General features: G+C 37.8%; 1 protein-coding gene across 2 annotated transcripts in view; it reads left to right on the top strand.

The window, feature by feature from the left end:
• GRM5 (glutamate metabotropic receptor 5) overlaps nucleotides 1-9,305 on the top strand; it is a 483,470-nt gene extending 474,165 nt beyond the window's left edge. For both annotated transcript variants that reach the window (XM_049781307.1, XM_049781308.1), the window contains one exon: nucleotides 7,945-9,305. In XM_049781307.1, coding sequence (XP_049637264.1) covers nucleotides 7,945-8,869 — 925 coding nt within the window. In that variant the 3' untranslated portion in view covers nucleotides 8,870-9,305. The remainder of the gene's footprint in view (nucleotides 1-7,944) is intronic.
• The last annotated feature ends 2,538 nt before the right edge of the window (nucleotides 9,306-11,843 follow it).

Here is an 11,843-nt window from a genome sequence, read left to right on the forward strand (position 1 = left end):
GATACCCTTTCAATTCATGTTTTTGTATTCTTTGAATTAACCCACACACACTGTATAATTGCAAGGTTTTTACTGTTTAACTTTTTAAGGACTCAGTTTTTTTTTCCATAAGAGCTGTACCAATTTGCAATCTTCTAAAAATACACAAGTTCACAAGTGTTGTTCCTTTATATACATATTATCACCAATACTTGTCACCATTTTCTTAATATTCATTGTAAAATGTGAGGTTATATCCTTGTAGTTTTGATTTTCATTTCCCTAATGATTATTAATGTTGAGCACTTTTTTTTATTTGTCCACTGATCATCTGTATATCATCTTTGGGGGAAAAATGTCTGATCAGAATGGAAAATTTTTCTCCATCTACCAGAAAGCATAAATCATATATATATGTATATATATATATGAGATACTGTAATACTTCAATGAATATGAAAAGACAAATAATACATCTTTAAAATGTTTTGTGCTCAGGCCGAAGTGGTGGCACAGAAGTAAGGCATTTATTTGCCTTGCATGCATCTATCCTAGGATGGACTGAGGTTAGATCCTCTGGCTATATGGTCCCCCAAACCAGGAGTGGTTTCTGAGACATAGCCAAGAATAACCCCTAAGCATCACAGGGTGTGAGAGTGTGGCCCCAAAATTAAAAAAAATGTTTTGTGCTCATCAACAATGCAAAGACATCACAATTTCTACACTGATTCATAAACTTTTCTCTTTTTTTCAAGTCTCAAAATTAAAGTTCTTCTTAAACGTCAGATTTAAGTCACTCTAAATGATGTGCTTTATATTATCTAAAGGTATCAATTGTCTTAACAGAAATAGTTTGTATTAGTAAACCTAGAAAACTGTGATTATATTCCATTCAATGTCAATATGGATTTTTGGAATATATTATCAAATTTTTGTGGTCACAAAGTAAGTATTAATATTCACTAGAATACTCCACAGAAATGGCTTTTTAATTCCTGGATTCACAAGCATCTTGTCACTTAAGTCAGAGATCATTCTAAATAGTAGCAATTAAATCTGGATTTAGGATCAGATCTAAGGCATGTTTTTGCCCTTTAATTGATTCCACAATTTCATTCCCCTTCAATTTTGTTCTGTATTACAGGTTAGTAACATCAGTTTATATCAAGGATTCAAGATAATATAATCAACTTTATTCCCAGAGTACTTCTAGCCCAAACATCCTGCACAAATAAACATGCCGAGAACAGGAAATGTACTTTCTTTCCTCATATTCCAGGTGTAGCTTGAGAAACAATTTGTGCACATACATTTAAATATACCATTTGACAAGTACTTATAGAAAACTATTGTGAAATTCAAATACAAAAGGTAAAATTGCCTTGTGAGGTATTCTGTTCAAATAGGAACTATTATAGAATTCTGTTTTTTGTGACAAATTTCAATTTCATGCTTTTTTAAAGTTGAAATCAATTCCAGAATATTTTCCTGTATATACCAGTCTATAGTGATATAATAGTATTATTTTTGTCTCATTTTACTATATTAAAATTTGGAGCTTAAAATGATATAGAAAGTGAGTGCTAAAAATGTATTTATTCCTTTGGGAAATATCTTCTACTCTTAGTTGAGATATTAAGCCTAGAATTTATATATCAGTATAAGGTTTATTCTAGGTGAATTCTTGAGTTTTACTGTTTAGGACCAAATTGCTGAATTTTAGATTAAGAGAAATAGTTTCATTTGGAAAAAATCTCAGTGATGATCCAACAAGAATGTCTTTGCTGGGCCTGTGCTCTCATGTTAGATTTTCTGTTAGACATTTCCCTTTAATGAGAATTTGGGGTAAATGGTAGCTGAACTAGAACCAATAGACACTTTAATAACCTACTCACCCAGAATAGACATGTTACATTTGAAAAGGTTTCTTATTGCTGTTAACATGAAAACTAGTTAAAATAAGGCAAAGTCCTCCAACAAGAATTTTATTGGGAGTTACATGTCTAGTAAGAGATGCTCTTTGGATAATTCTTACAGGCATGCAACTCTCCTCATCTACTTAAAAGATAAGTAAAAGTCCACCTTAGAAGGTTATTTATTGGAAGGGTTTATGATATTATATATGTAGAAATTGTTTCTGTGCCATATCAGAAGGTATGACTTTTATGCCATATTAATTGCATTTTGCTTCTCCATGTTACATTACTGATATTTAATGCCTTATTAAGTATTTTCAAATCCTTCCTTGAAATTTCTTTTCTCTGAAATTCTCTAATACAAGCAAGGAAGAGCTAATGGGATAGAACAAATGTCTGTTCTTTCATCAGAACTTTGGTTTCAAATATTCCTTTCTAATATTTTTTTTGTCACAACTAAGATGTTAACATCTTAAAACTACCAGTGCAATATTAAAATAATCTCTTTATATAGGTCCCATTCTCTGTTACTGGATCAGGACATTGGGTTAGTCCCATTGATGATCAGTCTAGCAGGTGGCAGGCCATGAGGATCACACCTGACAATCCTCAGGGCCATGTAATGCAGCGATTAAAGTTAGCGCCTCAAGCATGGTAGGCAGGTGAGCTACCTACCATTTCTGCAGCCCTAACATTCCTAGGTTCCAGACTTGAAAGATGAGACCACACAACTGGAAAAATTTAATCTGTTTGCAGAACCCCTCCAACCCCCACCCAATGGCCAGTCAGGGTCATCTCCAAAAGGAAATGAACCCTGCCCAAGGTCAAGAGGAAGATTAAATAGAAAAGAAATATAGGGTGGTTCCAGCTTTCTGATGATCTTTAAAATGATTGGTTATTGTCTAGTAATGACCAGGCAGCTTGGGGTGGTGTTAATGGAAATAGGCTTATGAAGACCTATACCAATAGGTTCTTACAAAATGATGTCTCTTCCTGCTCAGTACATGAGAGGAAGCCTGCCACGTGACCTTTACAAAATGGCGTCCTTCCTTATTCAGAATGCAGGTACAACAAAATAATCTCTTCGAAGACTTTAGACATTACTGTTTTAATGATTTCAAATATTTAAGTTTCTCATTTTCTGAGGACTTAACTTAAAATTAATTAGGAGAGAGAGAAACAGCACAACAGACTGGAGAACTTATATTACTTGAAGGAGCCTTTAGTTTGATTCCTGGTACCATATAGGTTCCCCAAACACCACCAAGAGTTATCTTGAGTATAAATTAAGGCTATCTCCTAGAATCATTGTTGTATAAAAACAAATATGGAAATAAAACAAAAACAAAATTAGCGGATCTTAACATCCATCACTAAGATCAAGAGCAGGTCAATAGATGAATGAGAGTTTAAGATGTCTACAGTGTGGTTCTTTCATTTAATTACTCTGACATTGTAAAAGATAATAAGATGCATAAAATATTAATTGCCAACATAGAATTTTACAATTGAATAAAAACTATTCATTATATTTTATATATTCACTCATTTCCAGCACACAGGTTCCATGTTTTAGTAAGTAAAGCATCTTTCTGCTCTCATGTATTAGACAACCTAGCCATTTGAGATACACAAGAAATTGCAATTTAACACGTACTGAGTCATTCAAATAGAAAAAGTAGGGGCAGAAAATGACCCTTGTAGCCCAAGGAAATAATGTATAGGGTATAAAAACATTAATATTTTCCATTTTGACTCCAATTTCACAAATTGGTTTATGAGTTCTCAAACATTCCATGTATAATCTTGTGCTTCTGTCACTGCTACACACAATAATTTAAGTAAAGTTACCCTCAAATAATAAGTATTTAAGTAGGAAAAGAAATAAATTAAAAAGTAGAATGTTAAAAAAGAAAGAAGTAGAATGTTGGAACTATAAAGTAGATGTAATCACCCTAGGAGACAATTTGAGATAAGAAAAGTTAGGATGCAAGTTGTTCAAATTATGTGGCATTTTTAATAGCAGGTCAATTAAGAGAAAAAAATTCTTGCTTTAACACACATTCTGCTTTGCACTAATTATCTTTTCCTCAAAAAAAAGTTCAAAATAGCTCTGATTCCTCTTCTGAAAGATAACATTCACACTAAATACAAGAACTAATATCATTAGAAACTGTCTTTTAGACCTTTTCACCACATCCTCTAATTTAATCATCATAATGCAAATGAAATGAATGAAATGCAGTTTTTTTTTTTGCATCAAGGTTTAAAGAAACTATTTTCCAAGCATGTAGGGTAGGATATCCAGAATTATCCAGGTTTTAAAATTCTTTGTTAATTGCACTTTTCTGGACACAGAACAGGTTTAGGAAAATTATTCATCTATCAAATACTTACTGAGACTTTCTCTATGCCTCTGAATCAGATAGATAAGGCTAGTCTTCATAGACACTATGTAAGAGTAGTAGCTCATATATAAGCTCACTTAGATAAGCTCACTATAGCTCACTTATTCTATTTTTCTCTTAAGTGTTCCTATTTATTTCAGAGGAAAATATTTATAACTCACAGAAATAAAATGTTTAAATCAGGCCTCCATTTCTTAGTGTCTCCTGTGTACATTTCCATTGTTCTATAACCAGTGTCTCTGTGTCCTTTGCCCTAGTAGTTTCCTACTCAAATGTCTATGCATGGACTGTGTGTGCAAAGCACTTGCCATAACAGATATTAGTATTTTGTGAAAAACTTTGTTTTTTTTAGGATGTTTTTATACCCACAAACATTCATTCAAGATGACTTTGTTAAGTTGCTGTTATTATTTGGGTATGGTTACATGAAATTGAATAGACAGTTAATACCCAAAGAAGTGTTGCATTAGGACTTCTGTGTTGAGAGATGGAGTGATAGGATAGAATACTGGGCACTTACTTTGCACATGGCTTACCTGGGTTCAATCCTTAGCATCTCATATGCTATCAGCAGGAGTAACTCCTAAGTGCAGAGTCAGAAGTTAACCCTGAGTACCACTGGTGTTCCCCATCCCCCCAAAAACAAACCTTCCCTATATTAGTAAAGCATGGTAGAATAAATCCAGTTCTGAATAGAGTTTGTAAGCTCATGTTCCATATTTGAGTCAACCATCAGAAACTTAAAAAAACTAATTGTTCCCTCCCTGCAGACATATTTATAATCATTCTAATAGAAGAGAAAGGGATAATTGACATAGTTGGCAACATCCTCCCAATCTAAATTCATAATCAATCCCATTTCTTCAGGGAATAGTAGAAGAAATGTATGGAATATATATGAGGTGACACCTGGAAAGAATTAAAATACATTCTTTCTATCTATCTATCTATCATCTATCTATTTATCTATCTATCTATCTATCTATCTATCTATCTATCTATCTATCATCTATCTATCATCTATCTACAAATATACACATATACACCCATATAGATAGATAGACAGATGATAGATAGATAGATGTTAAACTAAATCAAGATAGAAATAAAAAATTGAAGCTCTCCAAAAAAAATAAGTGATAACCCAGAGATAATTTTTTTCATTCTTTGTAGGAAAAATAGGAGTGTGAGACAGCTTACATATTAACTCACATATCAAAATTCTAAAAGACACAAGGTTGTAATACATTAGGTAAAGAGTAGAGAGTTAGTACAGAGGTTTAAGTGTTTGCCTATCATTCAGCAGACTCAGATTAACTTTCTGACATAACATATGTCCCCCTATCATCCAGGGTCACTCCTGAACACAGAGCAAGATATAGTACAGCAATGCATGGTGCGGCCCCAAAATATAAATATATATTGTTATATATTATATATTGATATATATAATATATATAACACATTTAGTACACAAAAAGAGAAATACAAAAATTTTGAGAAAATAGAAAGCACAGTAAGAAAGAGGCATGAAGCATGCCAGAAAACAGTAGCCTATTACCAGGGTACTAGGCCTATTACTCAAGAGTGAATCTGCCAATAGAAATAGAGTGGCCCTTACATTGAGAGCCAGCCAACCTACTAGTCCCCAGCCTAACAAAAAAGGATCAATACCATAGCAAAGAAGCCCACAAAGCAATGAGAAACCAGCGAGCTTCTAAGTCAGTACAGTTTCAGTAAGAGTCTATGGATTTGTAAAACACCTTCTATAGAGTTTAGGAAGGAAGGAGATAGAGTACATTTTTTGTGGGTTTTTTTTTGGGGGGGGGGTGAGGCTCACACCCGGCAGTGCTCAGGGGTTACTCTGGCTCCATGCTCAGAAATTGCTCCTGGCACACACGGGGGACCATATGGGACACCAGGATTGAACCGATGACCTTCTGCATGAAAGGCAAACGCCTTACCTCCATGCTATCTCTCTGGCCTCGGTAGAGTACATTTTTATAAAAATGTATATTTCCCTATAACAGAATTCAGGCAATCAGATCTCCTTGGTTTACAAATTCTACAGATGGATCCAAAACACAATTTAGTAACCTAAGATGATAACATCAGTTTAGTAAAAAATCTGTTCATTTACTGACCAAGGCTACTGTTAGGGTCAAGAGTTGAAGGACAAGACCACCACACAATTAAAATAAAGCAAAGCAAAGCATTAGTCTGTCTACCAAAAAGCTACTATCTGGTCAGCTGGGGTCACCTCCTGGAGAGGGAACCCCTCCCCCGCAAGTCACAAGCTAGGTTATATAGGACTAGAAACAGAAAGTCTTGACCTTTACTTTGATTGCTGTTGTGTACGGTGTCTCTAGGCTATATATAGGGTGTTTCATTATGTCCTTTTATAGCTAGATGTCTAGGGCGGTATATTGTGATTGATAGGGCCTTGGAGTCTGTGTCATTATTGTTGGGACAGAAACTTAGCCTTTAAATGGAAACCTTGTCTTGTTAGCCTTAAATGGAAACAAACTTAATTTTGGGGTTGACAAAATGGAGTCCCTTCTGCTCTAGGTTTCACAGCTAACTCTTCATCGTACAGAACAGAGCTGCTTGGACATAGCATGCCCCTCCTCATTCAGGAGAGAGATCTTGCATTGCTGTACCTAATATAGAAAATTACCACAAGTATCTTCCCACATTACACCCTTGTCCCCATATGTGAAGTTACCATTAAAAAGCCTATAGGTTTCAGAGTCTATTGTGTCATTTTCACTCATGAGGTTACATACAGTCCAGCGCTGAAATACCAATTAAATCTTAATCACCATAGTTCTCAGACCAAAATGCAGACACAAAATTGGACTGCATAGTAATGAAAAAAGAAAGTAGGCCCTTAAGAAATCTCATGAGACAACATTCATGATGACCCTAATTTAAGAGCAATCTACTTGCCCAAGGAAAATATATACACCACACTCCCCCCTTAGAATCTTATTTAAATTACTTTTAGGTCTAAAAATAATTTCTGTTAAAAAAGGAAACGTTGAAATTAATTAGAAATTCATGTATGTATTCACTAAATTTGTATTTATCCAGCAGATAAACCAGACTAAGTATAACCATGTTCAAAGTCAGGATTTCTGACAGAAATCCCTAGTCAAATAGAGCATCCATTAGTCTGCCAAATAAAAACAGAACCTGGAGTCACCATACATCCTGGTAACCCTATTTTGTTGTTTCCTCTCCTCTGATGAATGGGTGGTGAGTTGAGGCCCTAGTTCTGATTTCTCTTTCTATAAGTTGCCAAAGTCAGGAGACTCTTGCCTTGTCCCAGTCACTGCTACACAAAATCAGAAAACTGAAAGCTCTCACTTCTCTGCACCAACAGAGTGAGATTCAGGAGTGAGAATTAGATTGAACTCCTGCAAACAAACAAACAAACAAACAAAAACAAAAACAACCCTGATAAACAGTTTTGCGAGCAGGAAGCCAGCTAAAATAAAAGCACTCTTCCATTCGAAACTAGCTAGCAAGAATCAACACCCAAATCTCTTTTCAGGGTGTACTTGGGCTGACTGATTTCCACCCTTCGCCTCTATCTCCGGGGCCCGCTCTGAGTGTCCTCCTCTCTTTTCTCTTCGCAGCTCCAATGGAAAATCGGTCACCTGGGCCCAGAATGAGAAGAGCAGCCGGGGGCAGCACCTGTGGCAGCGGCTGTCGGTGCACATCAACAAGAAAGAGAACCCCAACCAGACAGCGGTGATCAAACCCTTCCCCAAAAGCACCGAGAGCGCGCGCGCGCTGAGCGCGGGCGGCACGGGCGCAGGGGCACCGGGCGGTCCGTGCTGTCCGGGCGGCGCGGGAGCAGGTGCCGGCGGGCCCGAACCCCCGGACCACGGCGCGAAGGCGTTGTTCGACGTGGTGGAAAGCGAGGAGCTGGTGGCGGGGGCCGCTCGGCCGAGCTCGCCTTCCCCCATCAGCACGCTGAGCCGGGGCGCGGGCTCGGTGAGCCGCACGGAGGACGACGTGCCGTCCCTGCACTCGGAGCCCGCGGCGCACAGCAGCTCGTCCCAGGGCTCGCTCCTGGAGCAGATCAGCAGCGTGGTGACCCGCTTCACGGCCAACATCAGCGAGCTCAACTCTCTGATGCTGTCGCCGGCGCCTCCTGGCTCCAGCGCGGCCTCCCCGGCGCTCTGCTCCTCCTCCTACCTGATTCCCAAAGAGATCCAGCTGCCCACCACCGTGACAACCTTCGCGGACATCCAGCCGCTGCCCGCCATCGAGGTCACGGGCGGTGGCGGCATGCAACCCGCGGTGGCCGTTGCCCCGCCGACGACAGGGGTTGCAGCCGAGGCCGCTGCGGCCGCCGGGCCCGAACCTGCAGTGTGCAAACAGGACCTGGAGGAGTTGGTGGCTCTCACCCCGCCGTCCCCTTTCCGAGACTCGGTGGGCTCCGGGAGCACTACGCCCAACTCTCCCGTCTCCGAGTCGGCCCTCTGTATCTCCTCTTCTCCCAAATATGACACTCTGATTATACGAGATTACACTCAGAGCTCCTCGTCCTTATGAATGTCACCGGACAGACACCACGTGTATGGAGTCAGTCCCACCTGGGACACTTCACCTTGCCGTGTCCCCTACAGAACGCATGACAAGCATAAGTCGCCTAAGACCCCAGGTGAAAGAAAGATGCCAGGACCGCTGCTGGAGTGTCAACAGGAGATTAAATAGTGCTATTGAACACGAACCGATGCAGATACCAACTACAAATCTTTGGGCAGATTTTCTTCTAGTGGCCTTAGGAAAAATGGGCTTTTAAGAAACATGGCTAAATATCTTTTGAGGGACAACCAGGAGTCTGTCTGTTCCAACAGTGATATACCAAGTGCTTTGATCTAGGAAATAATATGGGAAACAGCATAATGGAGGGAGAGAAACATATTAAATAAGCAACTGTAAAATATTTTTGTTTAATTCTTTTCCCAGAAGATTATTTGATTCACCACCATGAATGTACATTTTCTAACAAACTCAAATCTGGGACCAAAACTCAACCTTTCTTCTTTTTCTTTCCTTTCCTTCTGCTTCCCTCCCCTCCTTTCTTCCCACCCATTCCTCCCCTCCTTTCTTCCCACCCATTCCTTCCTTCCTTCCTTCCTTCCTTCCTTCCTTCCTTCCTTCCTTCCTTCCTTCCTTCCTTCCTTCCTTCCTTCCTTCTTTCCCAACTTCCTTCCCTTCTTCCTTCCTTCCTTGCTTCCTTCCTTCCTTCCTTCTTTCCCAACTTCCTTCCCTCCTTCCTTCTTTCCCACCTTCCTCCCCTCCTTCCTTCTTTCCCACCTTCCTCCCCTCCTTCCTGTCCTCCCTCCATTCCTCCTTCTTTTCTTTGTCCCCCTCCTTCCTTCCCTTCTTCTCTTCCCTCCCTCTCTCCCCACTCCGTCCCTCTCCTACCCACCCACATTTTTTTTCTTAAAAGGCCTGGAAAACAGTAACTTGGCCAACAGTCCCAGGCCAAACACACAACTGGATGAGGAGTGCTACGGAGATACAAGTAAAACATTTATGAGAGATTTTCCTTTCCAATCTGGTTGTGAAATTCTCTTCCTAAAGCCTGCATCCGGGATTCCACCTAGTTATTTCAATTCGCCTCCATTAACTAAGAAAACCAGTGGAAGATTTCTTGACTATTTCACCGTGTTGCCAATCAATACTGTAGTAGCAAAAAAAAATTTTTTCTGGAATACTGTTTTGTAATTCCCTCACTGGGGTGCATTGTGTAGCTGGAAATTCTCTTTATAATACTAATAATTCTTGAGCTCCAGCTTGGCTCTCTCTTTCATAAAATGTGGTCACTCCTCCTTATGAATGCTGTTCCTTTAGCATTGTCAGCTAACTGCTAAAATACGCATTTGGGCTTCTTTATTTCTTTCCTTTGAGAACCAGTTCTTTTCAAGTACTGCCACTTCAAAAATAGTGCATAGATCCATTGAAGATATTGCCACCATTGGAGAGACTATTATTCAGAAAATTAACCATCTGAATACACTAGGCATTTTAAGTTGTCAGTCAACTTAGTAGAGATTTAGAGATTTAGCTATGCCAGCTAGCAGTAATTTTAACTTCCTTGGCTGCTTAAACAGGACAGCTGTGAACAATGTCAAATGCAGACTTTTCAAAGCAATATAGAATACAAAAACAGAGGAACCTTAATGAATAGAAACCACACACTCTTCCGGTAGTCATTCCAAAAGAGGCAAAGCTATGATGAGTATTTTCCTTTTAAAATAATTATTAATGTGATTTTACTCAATTCATACTGTTACTGTTGAAATTCTACAGAAAAGAGATGGAAGGTTATAATAGAAATAACCATTTTCTGTTAGGCTCTTTTAGGTAGAATTCTAACTCAAAGACCTGCATCCACTGTCACGTTTTCTTCCTCCCATTACAGCTATCCTCAGGTGCCAAATGTTCTTGATATATAAATAAGGATAGTAATAAAAGGAGGAGGCAATCTATAAATTTAAAGTTCAGTTGACCCAGCCTTATACTAAAGATAGCCTTATGTAAAATATTTGCTATGAGGCAGAAGCATATTTTTGGCAGAGAGAAAAATAAAATTGTTTCCTTTTCTTCAACATTCTTATTTTCTTAACTTTTAAATTTCACACCTATTTAAAAAGAAATTGAGAAGTAGAACTATATTAAAATAATATATCATCCTTCTACTTTTAAGAGTTATAATAAATATACTTATTGATTTTTCCTTTCTGATATTTATATTATTATTTGATATTACATCTTCCAAAATATTTAAAGCTAGTAATTTATGAAAGTACTAATTTTTTAAGAATAAAACTTCCAGGCTTGAACAATAGTACAGTCAGTTCAGCATTTGCCATGCACAGGCAAAATCCAGGTTGCATCCCTGGTTTTCCATATGGTCTTGCAAGGCTGCCAGGACTGATACATGAGCCTAGAGCCAGGAATCACTCTAGAGACTCTCTGAGTATGGTTCTAAAACAAAACAAACAAAAACCAACCAAATTAAACTTTTCGTGTCAAAATTTAAAATAATATTATAAATGCAACGTACCAAAATATTATAGTAAGACTCTTGAAACAGAGTATCTAAGTGTTAGGGTTTTGCTGTTAACAAATGTCTGCCTCTACTTGAAAAACAATTGTAAATACTTTTAAATATTAATATCCTTGGATCCTCATCAAAAGGTGGCTTTCACCTGGGGATTACATTGTTGATTTCTTAGGCTTTGATTTTCTAAATATGTTCTACTAAGTTTTAAAATTTGTTTCACAAAACCCTTCTGTTGATTTTTATTTTATTCTCAACTACAGTAAGTTTGGGTATACTGACCAATAGAACATTTAAATACTTTAAAATTTTACTTTTAAATAATTTAAACATTTAAGTATTTAAATAAAATACTTTCATCATTATAAAATATTTTCTTTTACTATTTTAGTGATATATTTCTTCAAAAAATACACTATCTTATGAGATGATTCATTAGAAATTAAAACAATG

The sequence above is a fragment of the Suncus etruscus genome, chromosome 9 (assembly GCF_024139225.1).
Source record: "Suncus etruscus isolate mSunEtr1 chromosome 9, mSunEtr1.pri.cur, whole genome shotgun sequence".
In the NCBI taxonomy this organism is placed as follows: domain Eukaryota; kingdom Metazoa; phylum Chordata; class Mammalia; order Eulipotyphla; family Soricidae; genus Suncus; species Suncus etruscus.